At 38.8% G+C, this 20,953-nt stretch overlaps 1 protein-coding gene across 1 annotated transcript in view; it reads right to left on the minus strand.

Moving 5' to 3' along the window:
- Window positions 1–20,953, minus strand: part of TENM1 (teneurin transmembrane protein 1) — a 321,456-nt gene that overhangs the window by 64,177 nt on the left and 236,326 nt on the right. The window contains exons 15-19 of the mRNA XM_065689244.1: window positions 16,983–17,199; window positions 10,748–10,867; window positions 8,721–8,982; window positions 5,824–6,091; window positions 165–308 (exon numbers count right to left, since the gene is read on the minus strand). Of these exons, the coding sequence (XP_065545316.1) occupies window positions 165–308; window positions 5,824–6,091; window positions 8,721–8,982; window positions 10,748–10,867; window positions 16,983–17,199 (1,011 nt within the window). The remainder of the gene's footprint in view (window positions 1–164; window positions 309–5,823; window positions 6,092–8,720; window positions 8,983–10,747; window positions 10,868–16,982; window positions 17,200–20,953) is intronic.

Below are 20,953 nucleotides of genomic sequence, written 5' to 3' on the forward strand. Positions count from 1 at the left end.
ATATCCTTTTTGGATGGCATTTACTGTTCAGCTCTCAATAAATGAGGGTGCACATTCAAAGAGGATTACACATTAGGAAGTGTAACGCTTAAAATCAGAACAATTAATTCCTTTAAAATTTGTATTCTTCTTCTGTGTGGTCAGTTAATAAAGGAAGGACTTACCACTTTGTGGATTTAATACATGGTGTTTGTTTATAGACCAGCCTCCCAGATTTGAAGCATCCATTTCAAAGCCTTGAAGGATTACTGTTCTCTTCTCCCACAGAATAAAATCAGGACATGTTTCATATTCATATCCCACCGACACTGCAAACAAATAATTAAGGATCTATCAGTCTACCTTCTCCTCTGTGAACTACCAGGTAATTTTTCATTCCAGGTTTTAGCAGTCATCTGTCAAGCAATGATGCCATAAATTTTCCTCTGCCTGATTAGTACTGTTGAATGGTGTTACTTTTAAAAAAGGGTTTTAAGAGATGAGTATGTTATTACAGCTACAGTTACTAGCGTTCCTAAGCAGAAAATTGTCTGGTGTATCAGTTATGGATTTCTTAAGAGTATAAATCTCCTCCAATGACTCCTGACTTTGTTTATTGCATTTCTGCTAATTGACTGAATAACAGCTTAAACAGAAAAAAAAAAAAAAGAAAAGAAATCCATGTTAGAACAAACTGACTTTAGTTTGTTTGCTAACTGTAAAAACTGTAGCTAGGCAGAAAGGGAGTGCCAAGCTGAAAATTCCTAGAATTAAACATTTATCTTAACAGGCTTGCACATCACATGGCTCCCCTCTCCAGCTGACCAAAATACGCGCTGAAAGTCTTGAATTTCCCTAAGGATCGTGTTTTTTTGGGGGTGCTCAAACTGACCAAAAAAGCCCCTTCCCATTATTACTTCAGTACAAAAAGAACCTACCAACAAAACTCTTCAAAATTCAATTCTGGTACCTCTAATACACCAACTTATTTATTTATGTATTAAGTGTCCTTATCTCCTCTAGTTAACCCTTTCAGATTCCACTGCAATTCATTCATAAAGGAAGAATGTTATTTTGACACAACATCCCAAAATTTTACCTAGGAAATGTTGATAGTTCAGCCTTTCGAAAATGAAAATGTCTTCAAAAATATTTTAAGGTACAATATAAAAATATTTATAAACCCACAGTTTTCTGATATTTTCAAAATTTACTTCTCATTTCTGTGTCGTAGCTTTAGGTACATTTTACTTGAACCATAAATAGTTTTAATACTGTCTAAATACCATTATTGGATGCCATCAGAATATTTTGACCAGCTATAGCAGGGAGCATTTGTGTTTGTAAGACAAATGTTGAAGGCAAACCAAAAGCCTTTCCTTATAGCAACTTCACTGTGAGCTGCACTTCATCGTTTTAGCAGAAAGATTCTGTTTCTGCAGCAGCTAAACTCTGACTTGTAAAATTCAAATCTCCTTATGTACTGTAAATACTGCATGTTTCAAACATTAGAGGTTTCAGTCTCGGGGTCCAGCAGCCACCCTGTCCAATCCTGTTACTGCAGGTCTTATGACTAACATCAGCAATGTTTCTGGGTAGCTCCGTGGTTATAGTGCTCAACTGGGGGCATGGAGCTTCTTCCAGAACAGCCACATCCTCTGCTGCGATGAGCCATCAAGGTTCAGTAACTGAACATGCTATTTTCTAGGTGTTAATGCACAGAGAAGATAAAGGTCAGATTTTTCCCATGAAGCAATCTCACACTTGCCACCTACATGTTACCGTCTTTACTCCATTCATGCACTTAACACATTCAATCCAGGGTCAGACGTGTATACTTGAAAAGAGTAAACACCCATAACTGCAAAATCCCTCAGCCTTGCTCAGTGAACCATTGCAGACCCATAGGACAGTTCATCAGCTGCTCTAAGGTACCATGCTGTTATCTGGGTCGAGGAGGTATAACAATATACACCATCTGAGAATGTGTGCCAAAGGATCCACAGTGGTATATTAACCAGCACTGTAGCTAACACTGTAAAGCATTTGCTATTCCCTGCCTACAGCTGATGTTTCTGAGCTGCCAAATACCCTCTAGAGTTTATCATCCCCTTTCTTAGAAGTTCACTGTTCCCTGCTCTCACAGTTATTGTGCGTAGCTGCTTTTTTGTCCCTGCTCATCACTCACTTTGTGTGTTTACAACCATGTTTTTACATATACTTACACATATGAAGTCTATGCTCCAAAAAGGAATATTGTGTTACCTGAAAGCAGGGTCTCCTGAACCATCTAATTTCAGGTACTGATGTACCATTACCATGAAAATTTCCTATCAATCATTTTGCACATGAAGTCACCAAGGCAAAGCACAACTGTAGAGTCAACCAAGTTACTTCACTGCCACTTGAAAAATAAGTGCGTGCTTTGTTACACGCAGGTTTTGCAAAATGTTATAATTTTGTAAGTGAAATGACCATCTTCTCCTTGCTGCTTTCTGTTCAAATTACTTTATAGCCCTTTTCTGAGGTAGCCGAGATTTCATTGCATGAAGGAGAACTGTAGTGACTATGTTTTTGGACAGAGCCAGCAGTACCATTTTCTGCAATGTTCAAACGGATGTCAGAAGATTTACTGAAATAATCTGTACCAAAAATCTATTGTTTAGAAGAATGAACAATAAGTCACTAGTAGTGCCAGCATGTCACAGTTTAGGGGTTGCTGCCAAAATATTAAATAAAAGGCAATTAAACAGGCTAATACCTCTACTTCAACCTCTCCTGAAATATTTCTACTTATCAGCATCTTAATTCTTTGAATAATGAATAACTCAGCCAAAGTAACAAGTAGAGCAATAAATGGAGAAGACCTAAGACTGCTTGAGTGCTGATTTATATTCACACCAGAAGGGTTAGTCCTTGCCCACCACATCATGCTGCTGTGTGGGATGCAAGGGCTTGCAGAAGTATGATTGAGAATGTAGAGTTATGCAAGAGCATTTATTGAGGTTTCTCCTGAAATCCCTCCTTTTCCAATATTAACTCACAAGGTGACACAGACTTTACCACCAAGGTTTTGTGTGTCAACACCCACGTGATGTCTTTTTTTATTCAGAACAAAAAACATTATTTAATCATCTCAGTTGCTAAACTGAGAAAATGGCCTCCTGTGAGGGACTTGGGGGCTGGATAAACACCAGCAAATGTATCTTCCAACAAATTTAAACACAACCACTTGTGTGTGGAAATATGCTCAGAAAGTCTTTTCTGTAACTGGTTGTGTGATCGTTCCTGTCAATAATCCTGAAGAAAAATAAAGATGTTTATAGAATTTATAAAACCAAAAGCAGATGGTTATATTCCTGAATTCCAGGACTTCAACCTGCTGCAATTTAATTAAAATGAAAAGTGAACAGAATGCATTATTAAATATTGGTAATATAGTGACAGAGGAAATTATTTTGACAAAAATTCATATAATGGATGTAGCTAAAGGTCCCTCAGTGCTACAGTGTGTCAAATGAAATAAAGCTTTATTGGAATCTAACAAAGCATGCCAACAATGAATGTAAAATACAAAGATTTTTGCTTCCATTTTGGGTAAAAGCATAATTAACCTAAATTTAAGGAAAAGAAAAAAAAATTAAGCAGCCATTAAATAATTTAAAAGTTGTTATCCAGCACCATTATGTAAGCTTTATTCATATTTAAACATATGTCATGGTTTAAGCTGAACCCAGGACAACATATTATGCTTGTGCAATTTGGGAATCTGTAACTACAGTATCATTTTCTAAGGTGTTATGTATTTGATTTTAATTGTTTTAAAAATCCAGATGTTTACTGGACTTCATGATCATCAGAAGACTATTAAATGGTGTAGAGAGAGCAGGCAGACACAACTGTTCCCTCTCAAGCACGTTAGTGATACTATGCAGTGACAGACCCTGAATATAGGGCATGTGTAGCCATGCTGAGGAAAGCCCCAAAATGGCACCCATGACCCATCTGGTCCTGCCTGATCGCCCAGGGCAGTGCCAAAGGGCACACTGGGACTTTGTTTCATTTCTGGATTTACACAAGTATGTGTAAGTGAACCCAACAACCCATTTGAGACCTTCCTTCACTGCAGAACACTAGCAGGAATCTGTATCTGCAAGGGGCTAGGGCTAGAATTGTCCCCTAACAAGGGAGTTTCGCAAGCCAGATGGGCTGAAAAGAGTACTCTTGCCCTGAAGGACAACTGAAAACTCGTCCACCCTTCTGCAGATGTGATGGATCAGCTCCAGATAAGATAGAGGATGCAGTAATTCAGAAGACCTTGCTTTAAGGGTAGAGTTTTGATCACTTTAGGCCAATGTGATGTGTGAGCTACAGCTGCAATAAGAAAACCTGTGCTTCTGTACTAGCATCTATAGAAGATCAGGAAACTAATGAATCTGAAAATTTACCACTTATTATCTTGGTTGCTTCAGTTTTCAGCTGAATTTGTTCTTGATCTGGCTCATTTCATGATCAAATGAATGTTAGTGGTGGCCCAGAGGTAAGGAATGTGGGAACATCCCTTCTGGCACCAGCCCTTAGTTGTAGATGTTGAAGTAGATTGTGGACCAAAGACCTCAAATAAACTCTGATGCATTTTCCGATATAGTCCTTTGTGCATTATGTGATGCAAATCATACTCCATGTCTTGATCTCATAACCTTTTGTGGACACCAGAAGCTATGTCTGTATCATTCTTTAATCAGAAATGATTAGGAAAGTTCTATAATCCACCTTTCTCCCACTGCCTCTCCATGCGGCTTCCTCAAAGACTGCCTGGCTTGGAGCACATGGTAACGCAGTCATGCAATAGATGCTCTGGGAGCCGCAGGGCTTGCAGAGCCTGGATGGCACCTTTTGGCTTTGTAGAGACAAATCTGCAGGCACACTGCCTGTGTAGATCCTGGAAAGACCTTCTGGCTGCCCCTCAGAACAGCACTTTCAATCTACAGAATGAGGCATATTCCACATGAGGGTAGATGGCTCCATGTAGCCCTTTCTGTTCTTGTTTTATAGCCTGATCCTGCCAATGCTGCTTGCTATAATTCCTCTGACTTAAAAGGCAAACCAAAACTGCTAGGGAAGTGAATAGGGTTTATTCACAATACTAAGCTTTGCTGGTAAGGTAAATAATCTTAATGGAAAGTATCTATAAGATTAGTCCATTAAGCAACACAACCCCAAATCAGATTAAAAAAAAAAAAAAAAAAAAAAAGAAAAAGCAAGCCTTTTAAAACCAAATCATAAAATTAATTAGAAAAATAAGATTGGCTGAATAAAATGTATTTGCAGAGACAGTGCCTCTGTAGCAATTCTCAGAAGAGCTGCTTGATAAAGAAAACCTATGAAACATCATGATTTTCATATAAACATCTTTAAACAACAAATCAATTAGTTTTAACTGTTGTGGATGTGAAACATAGTAAGAAAGGATGCCTGAAAGTTAGAATTTTGTAAACCCTAAGCAGAAATGACATGTTAAATGTCACAGCCAAAAAATGACAGAAGCAATGACACACCAAAGGTCATATTCAAAGTAACATTCAAAACCAAAGACAGGTGAATATAATGCCGTCAGTACATAACCATTCTCTGAGGGAAAACGGGATTTTCAAATTGATTAAATTAGAAAGATGACATTGGAAGAACAAGAAAATAAATGTTCTTGGGAAATCATACAAGTCACTTCAGCTAAGGAGGCATTTGATTTAAAAGAATGTAAGTGCACCAATTAAATGTATAAGCCATATTTTTCTGGTTTAATGTTTGTGAGCCTTTTGCTTCCATCAAGATGATTCTACTTACCCATTGCCTCAGCCAGACCAGAAACCTTCTGTCCGTATATATCTGTCTTATTCCAGGCAAACGTGTATACCAAATTGGCTGCAGCAGGAAACCATTTCTGAAGTAGACGTCCTTCAATGGCAACTATCAGGTGGACTTTTGTCATTTCAGGAGGGATGGTTGTGTGTGTCAAAATGATGTGCAGCAATGTTTTATACCCTGGAGTTCGACTGCTGAGATAACTCAACTTCACAAAACTTGAAGGAATTGGGATTTCTTCTTGGACCACCTTGGAAAAAAACATATAATTTTATCCATAGCCAAGAAAAAAGCAAAATTATAATAATAACAGGGGGTGCTTATTTTACATTTCACAATCACAGTGTGTAAATAGTACCACTTAAACCACTGATGTCTTCTGTGTGTATTTCAGCAAGAAAGTCGCCAGACATATTACAAAATGTCCAACTCTGGAAACTGCTTGGTCAAGTTACTGGATGTTGGTCTGTCTATTTTGATAAACAGCCTCTTTCTCTGATGCTTTATTCTAATCTACTGAGTAGCAAATGCTGCCTCTGTGGACACATTTATACATGAGTTCTACAGCTTTACCTTGGCTTATTATTCAGTTTACTTAAGAAGTGTTCCTAACCAGAAAACAATTTAAAACCTTTTCTAAATAGGCACATACTTTAGGTATTACGACTTGAAGATATTATCCTGCTTTAAAGTAATAACTCTAACTTGGGAGAACTAAGAAAGAAAACAAACCTTCCTGCTAAACTACCTTCTGTGCAGAAGAGCTTGCAGTAAGGCTAAGCTCCAGCAAGAGTAGGCATGGCTTATGAAGGCGCAGCATAAAGAACCTAACAAGCTAACTGGGGGCACACAGCAGTGGAGATGAAAGAGGCTGGGAATCAGAGTCATCTAGCTAACAGGTAAGTCCCCAGGGTGTGCAACAGACTTCCAGTCCCATGGCGCTGCTGTCAGTGCCGCTGTCTGAATCACTTGGATTAGAGCTGGCTTGGATATGCCCACTACTGGATAGTATCAATTCCTGGCTGCAATGAAGATAAGCCCTCAGCAACTAGAAGGACTGCAAAGACTGCAAGCTTGTAAGGGAAAAAGAGAAACTTGGCCTTGACCTTTTGAATGATGTGGGCCTTGGAGCTACAAAAAGGGATTTAGCTCTTGTGATCTCCTCTTCTGTGAGGAAGAGCAGGCAAGAGAAGAGAGCAGCTTTCTGAAGGATGCCACTGCAGTCACTCAAATGCCTCTGAAAATTAGACTGTAGCTCATAATGTTACTGCTTTTAGTGTATTTCCATAATAACAAGCCAACCTGTCACAACGTTAAATCTGTCAGGGTTGGAAAAATACAAACTGTTTGGTTTATCTTTCCTAGTTTTTAGATTTTTCTTTAACAATAGATTAGTTCACATTCAACACAATTTTATTTACACACTGCAACAGTATTACTGTCATCAGATTGCTGCAGTACAGCTGGAGGCCTGCCAGCAATTGTCATTTCGACATATGAAATGTAGTGTTGCCAGGGAAATCCTGCTCCCTTTATTGTTCCTGATTTGCAGTGTTCCCCTTCTTTCCTGCTGACATCCCAGCTGCCCCCTCTGCCATACATCTGACATCCCTTCTCATTTTTTAACAGAAAAGCAGAAAGAAATATTCATGCATTAATACATGCTAATACAGCTCCTTCTATTAGTCTGGGATACTTTTTGTTCATTTCCTAGCACTCTACAATGAAACTTAACTGTAAAGGAACCCTCCAGTGACAAAAAAAAAAGGACGAAGGACAGTCCTCTCTGAGTAGACTGCATCTTTGGGTACCTTGCTGTTTGAAGACCCAGGAATACCTCATGTGGAGTAATGTGACCCATTTTTTTCTCATTAGTGTGTATCAGTTAATTTATGTTCATTAGTTTCACTTAGTATGTTCTGTGAAGCAACGCTATGGCCATCACCTGGCCCAAACATTATATTCTTTAATAGTTATGGAGATGTTTAGACATAAATTAGTTCGATCAGAGGTCTCTTAGGTGTAGAATAAAGGCTCTTAATCAGTAGCAACACTTTCACAAGAAAAAGAGAAAAGGTTGGAAACACTCATGTCTACAGTGAGCATCCAAATAGCCTCCAAAATATCTTCTAGACTTTCTCAGTGAAATTTAAAGAGAACCCAAAAGAGACCTTATTGCTTGAGCTCACTGCTCAAACAACACACTATGGGGATTAACATGAGCTGAAACTTGGAGTAGTTGTATTTTGTTGGGTGTTAGACTTATACAACCTTGTTTAAGTCCCAAATAAGAGTTAAATACAAGATTAATTAGAAATTGCTTCTAAACAAAGGAGTGTCCAGAAAAAAGACATTTAAATAAAAACGATCTTAAAAATGCTGTTAAAATTGCTCTCCCTTGGAAAGAAAGTAACAAAACCCAAGAAGCTACATCTAGTTGGAGATGCCACTGCAAAGAACTAGAAGATGCAAATAGATGAAACATGCCTAGGAATCTTTAAAGAGTCTTGGGTTATGTCTCAGACTGGTGTATTGGGGAAGCTGTACTATTTATCTGTAACCTAGGAGTGGTTTTGTGCATCACTAGAAATAAATCAGGATTTCAATAATAAATTTTGTCAGAACTCCCCATTTTCTTATACTTGGAAGTAAGAAATAAAGCATCTTAAATTATTAATAAAAAAGAAAGGTAAAGACAAAAAAAAAAAAAAAAAAGAGAAAAGCATCCCATGAAACAGTGCTAAAGAGACATGCATTGGCGTCATTTTGAATAACACCACAGCAGTTAATTGCTCACTATCTGGTACCATCATCATCTAAAATTGTCTAAACCTTGTTCTTAATCTAACAAATTGCTAATTTGAAAGCCTTTTCATTACCTGTAGCTCTGGAATAATGGTTCCTCTGTCAGGACAGGACCCTCCAAATGCTGTCAAGGGTGAAGGGAGAACAATCGGATTGGGGCTGATAAAACTACTGATGTCACAAGACGGTGTGTCTGACTCAGTTCTTTGCATTACGACTTTGTCTACGATGATAAATCTATTCCAAGGCAACCAAAGTGTCCTTTTTTCAGATATGAAAGGAGATCTGTCAAAAACTAGAGTGACAGAGATGCCTCCAACAGCCACAAGGTCGAAACTGGAAAAGAGAAAACCAATTCCTTTGTTTCGTTTTGTTTTATCATTGTATTACCACAACTTTCAATGCATTAAACACAAAAACTTTATGCTGCTCATTACAGCCCTAGATTTACTATGTGAAATCATTCAAGTATACCTTCCTGGTGTCACCTAGGTATTCGTGAAGAACCTTTACCTCTCTGTGCTTTCTCCTTCTATGCATCAATCGTAAGGTACAGTACTTCACTGTTGCTTGGCGTACCTTCCCTCTATTTATCAACTAGAATTAATACTAACGAGTCATCTATAACTGAAGTGTGGAGCCAGTTACTTTGGTTTACAGGAAAACAAATTCCTAGTCCAGAAAAGGGAAGCTACTCATAATCAATGCAGGTACAGCCTGCAGAATAAGAAGTCTTAAAGCCTGTTAGATCTTATCTCTATTAGCATATATAAAAGTAGCAGAAGGAAAAGGTTGAGTATGCTGAGCAGGAGACCCCTCTGTGTAGGATATGACTCTTTTTTTGAAAGATGCTGACTAACTGCAATGAGAACTGAAATCAGCTCTTATCCACAAGGCAGGTGATCCCCTGGGAGCTGTTGTGAAGAACCTTTGGCATATCTGGGCTGCAAACCATAGGACACAGAAGGCCCGATATACAGTCTCAATTTCTGACACCCACAGTCAGGCAACACAAGGTAATATGTAAATGGACACTTCATTCTCTATTGAATGCATCTATTATGGAGGCTTTCGATGGTAACACACTGCGGTAGGAAGTCAGACTTCATTATGCATATTTCATCACATTTCCCAGATGACACCGATTACATTCACAGAGAAATACAGGTAGCGTATTTTAATGCAACAACTTTATCCAGGTTAGTCTAAAGAGGGAATGATAACTACTAACTTTCAGTAGTGCGATCTGCAAATCAATAAACTAAGGTAAAATAAATATGCAGGCTCCTTACTTTTATAAATTGACAAAGCCAAACAACAACAAAAAATAATTGTAGAAACTGTGACAAATGACAGCCTTTCCCTGTTGGAAGATAGGCTCTGCTTTCTTGTAATTCACAACACAGCCAAGGAAGATGAAGTTTTAAACTGCCCGTAGCAGCTTAATTCAAGCTCAGGAGTGAATCATGACCTTATTGCAAATGGATAGCCAACCCTGGAATGCAATATAGAACATATAGGAACTCCATCTCTCTTTGAGGACTGAATGCCTTCCCCCTTCCAGAAAGTGAAGCCAAGATTTCTCAAGAGTCATTGCAGAACAGAAATTTAACCATTTTGGTTCTGGAAAGAGTCTGTCCTCACTGTTACTTGTGTGGCTCAGGTGATTTACTAAAGGAATTAATTTCACTGACACCTCAATAAACTACTTGGAAGATTTACACTTAACAGAAAAAAAGAGGGAAGATGGAGAATTTTATAGAAAACCTGACTAATGAAAATATCCAAATGTCAAGAAGATGCTGATACAGCACTGCTGTCACATTTTTGACTCCAGGTGTCTGAATGTCACTGTAATCTTGTTGCTGTTCAGGCTTACTCTTCTTCTCTTTCTTCTTTGATCCCTTTACCACAGAGAGGTCTCACTGAATGTGCTCCCAGAGCAGAGGGCTAGATGCCATCCTCGATCCACACTATGAGCAATGGTATTTCTGAAATTCTGGACATGAACATAAGGTGGCAGTTGTCCCTAACTGTGCAAATCTAAACCAAATCTAAGTTAAATCAAATCTAAGTTAAAGACAATAAATGAAAGTCTGACCTTCCATCTTGTCGACTGATGGTGTATCCATACTCGCTGTGGTGTAGAAAACTGACATTGACTCCAACCAAAGGTGTTCCATCTATTGCTACCACCTGGCCTCGAATAACACATGCCCGTCTGTAACAGAAAGAATAGAAGGCAACATGTTAGACACATCAGGAGCATGAGAAGGGCATTGATTTCAGAAACTGTGCTATACTTCTGTCCCTGATGGACAGAACTACTCTGATATCATTGTGGCTGTTGACTTTGAATGAAAATTCAAACAAGTCCAAAAGATTGATTTGAAAAACCAGTATCTCAGGAAGACTCTCTCATGAATGGTTGGTGTATCAAGAATATATTTCCATTTCCAGCTGTATTTTACATTTCCATCTGTATTTCATGATGCTGTTTGTTCTGCCACTCAGTAGTACTACAGAGGTCTCACTGAGACCTTGCTGCTTGCTACAGCTCTAGGAGCTGATGGTTTGTGAAAGGGGAGAACGAAGCCTCATTCTCTGCTGCTAAGAATGGGGCATTGATGCCTATTAGAAAATAAGCTCAACTAATTTGATAAGGCAGCAGTGAGACACACGGTCTTCAGTGAACTTCAGAAAGTTACATAGGCGAATTCAAAAAGCACCTAATCAAGTGTAACATACATTTTTCTCAATCCCCAATCACAAGTTATGCCCTTTTGAATTCCCTCTGGGATGGGTTGGACTTGTGCTCACTTTCCAGCATAAAAATCCTCCCATTCCTGTACACAGGCTGGAATATGGCAATACAACAGAACACATCAAATTCAACAGACAGGAAAGTGAACCCATTACTAAGTGGGTCTAATTGGAGGCTAACAGGCTCACAGAATCATAGAAAATGAAAGCTGAAAGGAAATACAAGACTTTATCTTGTCCATTCCTTTGCCTCAGGTAAGATCAACTCTACCTACATTACTCCAGACCAATGCTTGTCTAACTCTATAACCTCACCAAGTAACCCATTCTAATGTTTCTGTATCAGTGCTTTACTCATGGCAAGTTTTTCCTACGGTCCATATGAGAATATGCAGCTGGTAAAAATTAACTCCTTTGCAAGTACACCATTCACCACAGCGGCTAATATGAATTCCATGCTCCCAGGACACAGAAAGATGCTGATTTTCAGCAAAGATGCTGATAAATCCCAAAGGAATGGGAGAGGCTGCATTACTGCCAGTATGCAAGACAGAGCTCCGATTTATCACCTGTTTGTTTTCTACACTAACTAAATTAGTTGTGATCCTATTTTTGGGCAAAACCTGCTGCTCCACTGAGGGCAATCAAGCTCTTGTGTGTCTCAACAGATTCACAAGACTCACTCAACAGAACAGCCTGGTTCAATTACTTTTTGATTTGTCAGAGCAGAAAATACCCATTCTGTGGTTTTTTTCATATTTCTAACATCAACAGACCTGCTTGTTCCTTTATTAGTCCACTCCACATATTTACCACACACACTAGTGTGAGACAGAGAGACCCCTAAGAGTCATCATTATTCAGTACGCTACTCTCATACTCCTGTTTATTCATTCCACACAGACCTGTCTTCTGACTTTACTCTGTCGTCATATTTTATCAAGCACACAGATTTGTGTGATAAAAAACTCATCAAAGTCTTCATTATTTCATACATAGCCTTTCTTTCCTCTACTCATTCACTTTACTTCTCATTATTCATAAATAATATTAAAAGACTTATCTGTCAACTTTCTTGCTCCCTTTTTTGTCATATTTTACAAGCCGCACACATTTACAATATGTGACGATTCATAAGCCACATTATTCTACATTTATCAGTTTTGAACTGTCTTTGCAATCTTTAAGATTTAAATGTTCTAAGCCTGCCTCTGTGTTGCTACATTTGTCCTCATTATTTACTGTCTTTTTATTACCTACTCTATGTTGAAGAGTCTTCCACTCTCTGGCCTCTTCTTGAATTACCAGCACTTACTAAATCTCTGACTAAGTGTTTGATCAGAGTTTGTTTTAATGTTTGCATTTACTGCAGGTATGAGAACATTTTTCAGTTACTTTGTGACCAGTGCTAATCTCAAGGGCTTGGGGAGGTAACAAACAGCCCCCCCCCAGTTTGCAGCAGGTCCTCCCTCCTTTCCCAGAGCCCCAGCAGCTCACAAAGCGAGGCACTGCTGGCACGCAGGATCCCCGCAGCTTTGCTGCTTGCAGAAGACCTCACTTAACTTCTTTCCTTATCAGAGCTCGTAGAGCATGTTCCCTGCAGTGATGTCCCTTCATACTCAACTGCTGCTTCACGCTTCCTTGCTTCAACATTCACCCTCTTTCCAGATGAGCTGTGGACCTTGCTACCACTCACTGCTTTTCTTAATTTTAACAGAGCAACCTCTAAGATTGCCATGCCTCTTCAATGTGCTGTACGTCTCTCTTCTGTTCTCAGCCTCTGAGATACATTCTACAGACTCATGGCTGACCTGCTTTTCTTTCTCATGGGGGACAACTCCTCATACTGGCTGTCCAACAGTCACTTATTTGCAATGATTGCATAATCATGGACTAAGGCTGTCCAAGTTGTTTTAACTTGAATGTAAGTGCAAAAATGTCCAGGAGCTGGGAAGGAACATGTCCCTGATAAGCTGCTTTAGTGTTTTCAAATGCATTAGAAATATTTCTAGTCCCCTGGCAAGCTGTACTAAATCTGCAAATTCACAGCAGCTGGCTTTTTGAGAGAAAGCAGATTCCCATGGGTTGCAGGTGGCCTCAAAGAAGTCGGATTTCTCTGTCAGTGCTTCATGGGTCATTCCATGTGTAACTGAGGATCTCAGCTCTGCAGGTTTTAGCTCCATGCCATCAGGCAGTTTGTTTGACGTGTCTAATTTAAAATATAAATAGATGTTTAAAATTCTAGATGCATTCTTTCACTACTTGCAAAGCATTTTATTATTCCACCACCATTCTGCCTTGTTCTACTGCTACTTGTCTGCTATTTTTTTGCTTTTGTTTTGTGTGCTAAGTTTTCAATATTCTCCGAGCACCTCAGGCTGAGACATTAGGCTCAGATGTGGAACTCTGTAAAGCAACTAGTGAATTCACAACTTACCAGAAGATGTCATTTACTGTACTACATTTCTGATTAAAATCTTCAATCAGAGAAATTAAGCTAAAGGCTAAAGAGGTACATTCATTTCTTCCTGCTGACAATGTTGCTGTAAGCAGCCTTTGAAGGGTAATTAATTCAGCCCCATACACTGGACCCTTTTTGCAGGCAATTTACAGTGAGTCAAGTATCTTGCCAGCAGCATGCATTAAAGGTACTCAGCAAAGAAACAAGCTAAAAACCTTCCTGAGAACAGGAATTGATAGAAACATTAAAAAATCTGCTACACCCTGCCACATTTACGGTAGGTCAAAACCATTCCTGATGTAAGCAAGTACACTTTCATTATTCAGAATGTGTCTAATCTACCTTTCAGCATGTCACACTTTAAGCTGGGAGTTCATAAAAAAAAAAAAAACAGTGCAAATGACACAGTGTTGACATAATAAAAGCAAAATATGTCTTGAAAACATTAACTTTGGTGAATTCAACTCAGTGTAACTCCCTGCCTTTATCTGAAAAGCCAAATGTTGAAAAATTAGATCTAAGCTGAAGTCTTAGATGCAAATGCAAAAAGGTAGATGTTCCAGCAGTTGTCAGAACAGCTCATTTTAGTATTTCAGATGATGCTGAAAATGCCAGGATATGGCAGAGACCAAACACTTTCAATCTGAAGGACAGAGATAATCTTCACCATTTTTTGATAACCTTCTTGAATCTGTTCAACATCACTTTGGCTTTATCGACAGTGAGATTCATGCAAACATCACTCATCTTGGAGTTCCACTAACTTATGGTACAGTAAAACACTGCACAATGTCATTTGAAACCTAAGGGTCTCAGATTCCTCTTGCAAGAGAAAAACCCAACCAACCAACCAACACATGCCAGATAGGGCTTTGCAAAATTTGAGCTCCATTCCATTTTCCAAATGGATGCCAGTGCTCTGAAATAAATGAATGCCACTATATCAGCCAATCCTTCCAACATTTCTTGCTGAACCACCAGTGCTATAAAATAAATGGCACTGCAGGCAGCCATGAGTTAATATCATCTGCATAAGCACAACCTTTTCAGCAACATCCAAAAGTTGATTAAAAACCTCCAAGCCTTCTTTGGTTTGTACCAGATAGTCAGGATCACAGATTTCTGATATTTTTTTACTGTAGAAACAGTTGTCTTTCTATATTTTTTCCAGCAATCTTAATTCCCAGAAGAACATACACTAGATGACAGTCAGATTGACAATGTCAGAGGAAGATTTCTGAACAGAGGCAGCACGGCTTAAACTACTGTCTCCTTCTGAGACTCTGCTTATCTCCCATCCTTGAGGAAAATTCTGGCAGTTTTTAATAATATTTGACTTATGGATGAGCAATTTTTTCAGCAGCCTAGAAGACTTGAGGATCAAGCAAAGTGTGGACTGATGAACTCCTCAGGGTGCCCAGTACATTGCAGATTACTGTTGACAAAACCCAAGGGACAAGGCACAGTGCAAGTCTCCAGGCACTGCCCTGATTCTAAAGATATAGACAACCTCATCTGAATCCCAATGATCTTCTCACCAAACTAACTAGTAATTTCTGTACAGTGTGAGGAAATGGTATCTGGGCTGTGAACAATGCACTGGTACAACTACAAGTTGTATTCCTTAGTGGTGCAAAGTATCAAGCCATGGTGAGGGTGGGCTGCTGCTCACACGTGGGCCTTCACTAATCTTCATTCTTCAAAGGCATGGAGATAGAGGGTAAAGAAACGAAATACTCAGAAAAAGCCTTTAAATCCAAGTTAAATCCCATCAGTGATAGCTTTAAAAGATCAGTTCCTTATATCTATAAAAGCACGTTGACGGGATTATGTGCAATCTGGCTGCTAACATTTGCAGTGTCACAGAACACTGTACAGGCGACTTGAGTGCTCACCTACTCTCTGAAAACACCTCACTACGAGACATTTTGATGAGGAAAATCTTTCACTGGTGACTTCTGCTTTAAAGCACAGCACACTCTGCTGCACACGTACAGCCAGCCAAGGACCCTGCACCGGGCACAGAGGCACACTAGAGAGGTGCTTTCCAGAGAGTTCATTTTCATGCCCTATTGTTCTACATATTTATAAAATCCTGTTACATTATTAATAGTGATTAAATGTTTAGGTATTTCTGATCAATAAAGACTCCTTTTACGTATTTACTTTATTAAAAATTAATAAATGACAAAGAGAAAGTGCACTGAATTTGTGTGCATGGAATGGAGTTGAAGTTGTAACTTAAGTGCTATGTACTGTGAAAATAAAAAAAATTCTTATACCCTTATTACTGGAACATAGTTTATCTAATGTACAGGCCTAGCTGACAGTGTAATAGTTAGGTGATGTGGATGATTTGTGGATCTCTTTGTCAGCATGTAAGTTATAGCTTCCCAGGTGAACTACAGCATAAAAACTTATGTGCCCCCATATTTCAAATGTTCAAAAAAACCCAAAAGTGTTACCGGGTTTTCTGAGCGAGAAAGTGCCCCTTTCCTATTGCACAGTCTTCTCCTATTAAAGGACAAGCCCATCTCACAAACACTCAAGAGATCACTCTACTATTTGCATGACAGCTTGAGAGTAACCTGCAGCACAACATGGTAAACTTCACGCTGATCTATCAACACGTAACAAACCCCAAAAAGTTTGTTAATTAGGCACCTGGATTGTATGTAAGTGGCACATGTTAAGTTTATTCCAATGCAATCATGAACCAAGTTCTACTGGGCAGAAAGTTGACTGAATACAATGCATATGAATCCAATTGATCCTTCTGCTTCCTGTCATTATATGTATCTACAGCATAAAGGGCTGAACTTCCCCCCACTTATTTTACAAGTACAATACAGCTTACCTTCCAAAACAGTCCAAGCCTTGCTGGTAAGAGCAGTAGAGTTTGCTGCTGTGCATTTATGCGCTAGAAAAGTAGTTATGAGAATCTGATAAACAAGATCCTCGGACGTTGGAACTTAGACATTTGCTATCCTTTTAAGTATTTTTTGATCACCAGTTAAGAATTCTCAGCTACCCAGGTATCATTGTTTTTACCTGGTTAAATAATTTCATTGCAGTTCTTAATATTCAGAAAAGTCTTTAAAAGAAAACTCACCTGCTCTCAAATGAGACATCTCCTGGGATGACATGAGTGCTTTCCTTCCCAATAAGGAATCTTATTCGATCATAAAAGAGCCTTGGAGGATGCTGGGAGAAAGGTGGTTGGCTGTGCTGAATAAGGTCAAGGGGATCAGGTGAACCCTGGCACAGAGGACTTGCGTAGCAATTGCTTTGCTGACAACAGTCAGGGTCTACACAGTCTGTCAAGCCATCTACAGTGGAGAGAAGGGAAAGTTGAGGAAATTTAGTGATTCTGAGAATAAAGCACTGTGTTTACTACTGGAGAGCAAAAGAGGTTTTTAATCAATTGGAAGGCATGCTGATTATGACACATTCAAATTCAATAAAGCATTAGTCCAGGAGAGGCAGTTCCCTCTAGTCATTAACACTGTATCACCTCATAAAGTCTCCACATGACAGTGAGAAAACAAAACCTACAAACTAAGTGAACAGAGAAGAGCAGGACTGTCTTCAGTGCAGAACAGGCAGAAGAAAATCAATGCACAACACTTCTTATTCCAGTGGCTGCATGATCTACAGTGTGCAGCTGTGGATCTCTAATGACCCTTTATTGTCACTACTGTCTGTCCACACTGGTGAAGAATACACACTTGCTAACCAGTCTGCAATAATGAAGTCTGAAATGTTATTTAACTCCCATATGCATCCACACTATAGTAGGAAAAAAAAGTTGTTACAGTTGTCCAACTTCTATTTTAAGCCTTACCAGTTTTGTTAGTGTTTTAGGATGCTTACTTTTCATTTATTGGTTGCAATGCTGGAATGATCCAAAAAGGGCAGAATCATGACTACACTCCCTTTTGTAGTTGGTAATGTACAAATACACACCTTGACTCAGGCTCTGCCCCAGTGACCTGAGAGATACAGTCTTCTCCATGGATGTTTGCACCAGGAAACCCAATTTGGAAAGTGAAAATAAACCTATTCCTCCTCCACTATTTTCAAACATGACAAATAGGAGAAATAGACAATTATCCCCAAAAATCTACATTTCTTCATGGACAAACATGCAAAACATTTGTGGGTGGAATTAATTTACTTAAATGTCCAAAGCTTATGATGAAAAGTGAAACACTGAAGTGCATCTAAATTAAGCACTTAAATGAAACTTAAAATTGGGCTGTTGGCATTTAATTGCTTCTATCAGCAGCTTAGACATCCAAATTGCCTAAATTACATACTCAACCAGAAACAGAATTAATAAGGTCTGGTAAAATGTCCAACTATCTTCTTAAACATTTTATGACTTGGCTGTTGCTAACTTGCTTGTATTGACAAGCACACTAATGCATATAAAGCAGGATTAAGGCATTGTATCCTTCAACAAAGACATCTCTTTGTATTTTGAACAAGGTTGGTCTGAATAAATGTGGAGTCATCATATCACTGTATAGATTTTCCTTGTTTTAAAATCGGAATGCTATAGGATCAACATACTGGCAGATATTTTCACTTCATGCTTTGACTTTTCATGCTTTGTTTGTACAAACACTTTGGAGCCTATAAACCTGTACAATTGACAGGGCAAACTGCGTTATCAGGCAAGGTGCTGTAGCTTTGTCATTGACTACAGTGGGTGAGAGACACACTTGGCCAACACTGCTTTTTTCTCAATAAAGCACACTGTACTCTGTGAATGCTCAGTAAATAACAGCATAAAATATTCACTTTGAAAAGAAAGCAAAAGCCCTTCTACAGAACAAACAAGTATAATGAAATGAGCTTTCCTGGAATCTGAAAATCCTTGTGTGACCTTGAGCAAGGTAATTGCTTGGCTAAGAAAAAAAGGTTAACAAATCTACCCTACTGCAGCTGAGAGCAAGCTTGTTTTTGCCATAATGAGCCAAGGTCAACTGTAACAGCTAGCAACAATAACCTAAGACCCTCAGATCCAGGAAAGCTGGTGCAGCCACAGGTCAGTGCATGCCTTAAGTTCTTTACACACTCCTTCAGTCCTGGACACAACACGTATTAGCCAGCGGTGGGAGGCGAACTTCACAGGGTAATGCTCAGTTTAATGACTTTAAGTGTAGCAGTCACCTTATACTCACAAAAACCTAGAAAGCTATTTGAATTTGCTACGAAATGAGTATGCTGAAACAATAAGGGTCCTCCAGTCCAAGCAAAACCACTTGGGAAGTGGGTGGAGGAGTTCACAATACGTAATAAAGAGGTCTTCATTGTACTCTGATGACAAAACAAAAGAGATTTTTGGGTTGAAACCTGAAAAGCAGGCTTGGAACTGCAAGGGAAAAAATATCTCCTCTTCTGGTTTCCTCTTTTTTGTCCGAGGAATGAAGCTCTATATTCTTAATAAGTGAGCAGGAAATCATCAAATTACTAGTACATATTCCAAGACTGCAAATATTAAATAATGCTACTAGACTTGAAAAGGTGATAAAGAAATTGAAATCTCTTGCTTTTGCTTTATACTGGTGACAATCCCTGCAGAAGGCTCTGTTATAGGTAGGTGTAGCCATTCAGGACTGGGCTGTGCTGGTAGAATGGTTATGACAGTGGTAAGTCTTGTTCAAGGAGTACTTTCTGGAAGGTACTAATTTCTACAAACACTGCTGTCTACCTGGGAAACCTGACAAACATTGGTTTGGCAGAACAAGTACTACTCAGAAAAGGCACGCTTATTTCAGAATAACAGTATCCATGGGGAAGCTGTTTTTGAGTAATTTATTCCATAGTAGCCATTCTGATTAATTTTTTCCTTGTCAACAAGCCATTAGATGTGGGAACTGAGCTGACCTGATTCTCTCATTCTTGTAAGAAATAAAAGTGGAAAGTCACAGATATATTAGAACATGAAGATGTACTTAAAAAAGAAATAGCTATATAAACAACAACTAAATACTTCGCTTTCTCTAATAAGAGCCCTCTTTCTTCTCAGCTTTGGTCAACAGTTTACATGCCTGGCAACAAACACTGTGCATTCATACTGTATACAAAGAGAAACCAAGTAAAGGGAAAGCAGCTTTCCATTTTCCAGTCAGACTCAATTTTCATCTTTTCTTTGTTGTTTACTTGTCAGCAAAGTGACTATCTTATAAACTTTTCCAGGTTCTAATGGAGTTATTTTGGTTGGAATTACTTGCACCTGGTTTCGTTTGCTTCTCCAGGCTACAAAAGGGTGTGTTTCCCATCAGTAGGGAAGGAGTGAGAAGCCCCAGAAGCATAGCTGAACAACCCATGGTAGAATGGTATTTGTCTTACCAGCACTATGAATGTATGAGGGGCTGGATACACCAGAAAACAGCTTACATCGTTGGAAGCAAAGGCTACAATGTCACTAGAGGAAGAAATTGCTAACCAAAATATAAATGTTGATCAAAAGCAGCAGTCTTCTAGGTTACAGATTACCATTTGTGACTTCTCTCTCAAGCTGTATTTTTTCCCCCATTTTTAAAATCTCTTCATTGACAAGGTGACAATTCATTTCAATCAATCTACCTTCTCAGCCATGCAAAATGAAATAGAAGAATGATGCTAGACTCAGAGAGGATGCTCCCTGGGCAGGAGAGGCAGCAGTACCAGCTCCTCTGTACAGATTCTTAACACCACAGATTTGGCTCAGGCCACTGGGTGTATGTATTTATGATTTATTAAGTAGAATTGCCTGAATAATCCAACTTCTAGCTTTTTTCTCAACAATTAAACAAAATTTAGAAAAGAAATCAACTTGGACAGAACTGAAAAATGTTTTTCCACTTTGTGCTGAAGTAAAAGAATAAAACACCTATTTTGGGGCAGGTATGGAACTCTTAAGCTAGAACAAAACCTTCGTTCCAATTTAGGTTCATTTAGGACTTTTGTTTTAACTTAGATCATTTAAAAGAAAAAAGAAAGAAACTCCAAGCTTAAACCCCCAAAAGAAACTACTGTAATTCAGCATGATACCCATTAAAATGAACCAGGCAGAACAAATTGGTACAGACT

Source organism: Lathamus discolor, chromosome 9, assembly GCF_037157495.1.
Source record: "Lathamus discolor isolate bLatDis1 chromosome 9, bLatDis1.hap1, whole genome shotgun sequence".
Taxonomy (NCBI): Eukaryota; Metazoa; Chordata; class Aves; order Psittaciformes; family Psittacidae; genus Lathamus; species Lathamus discolor.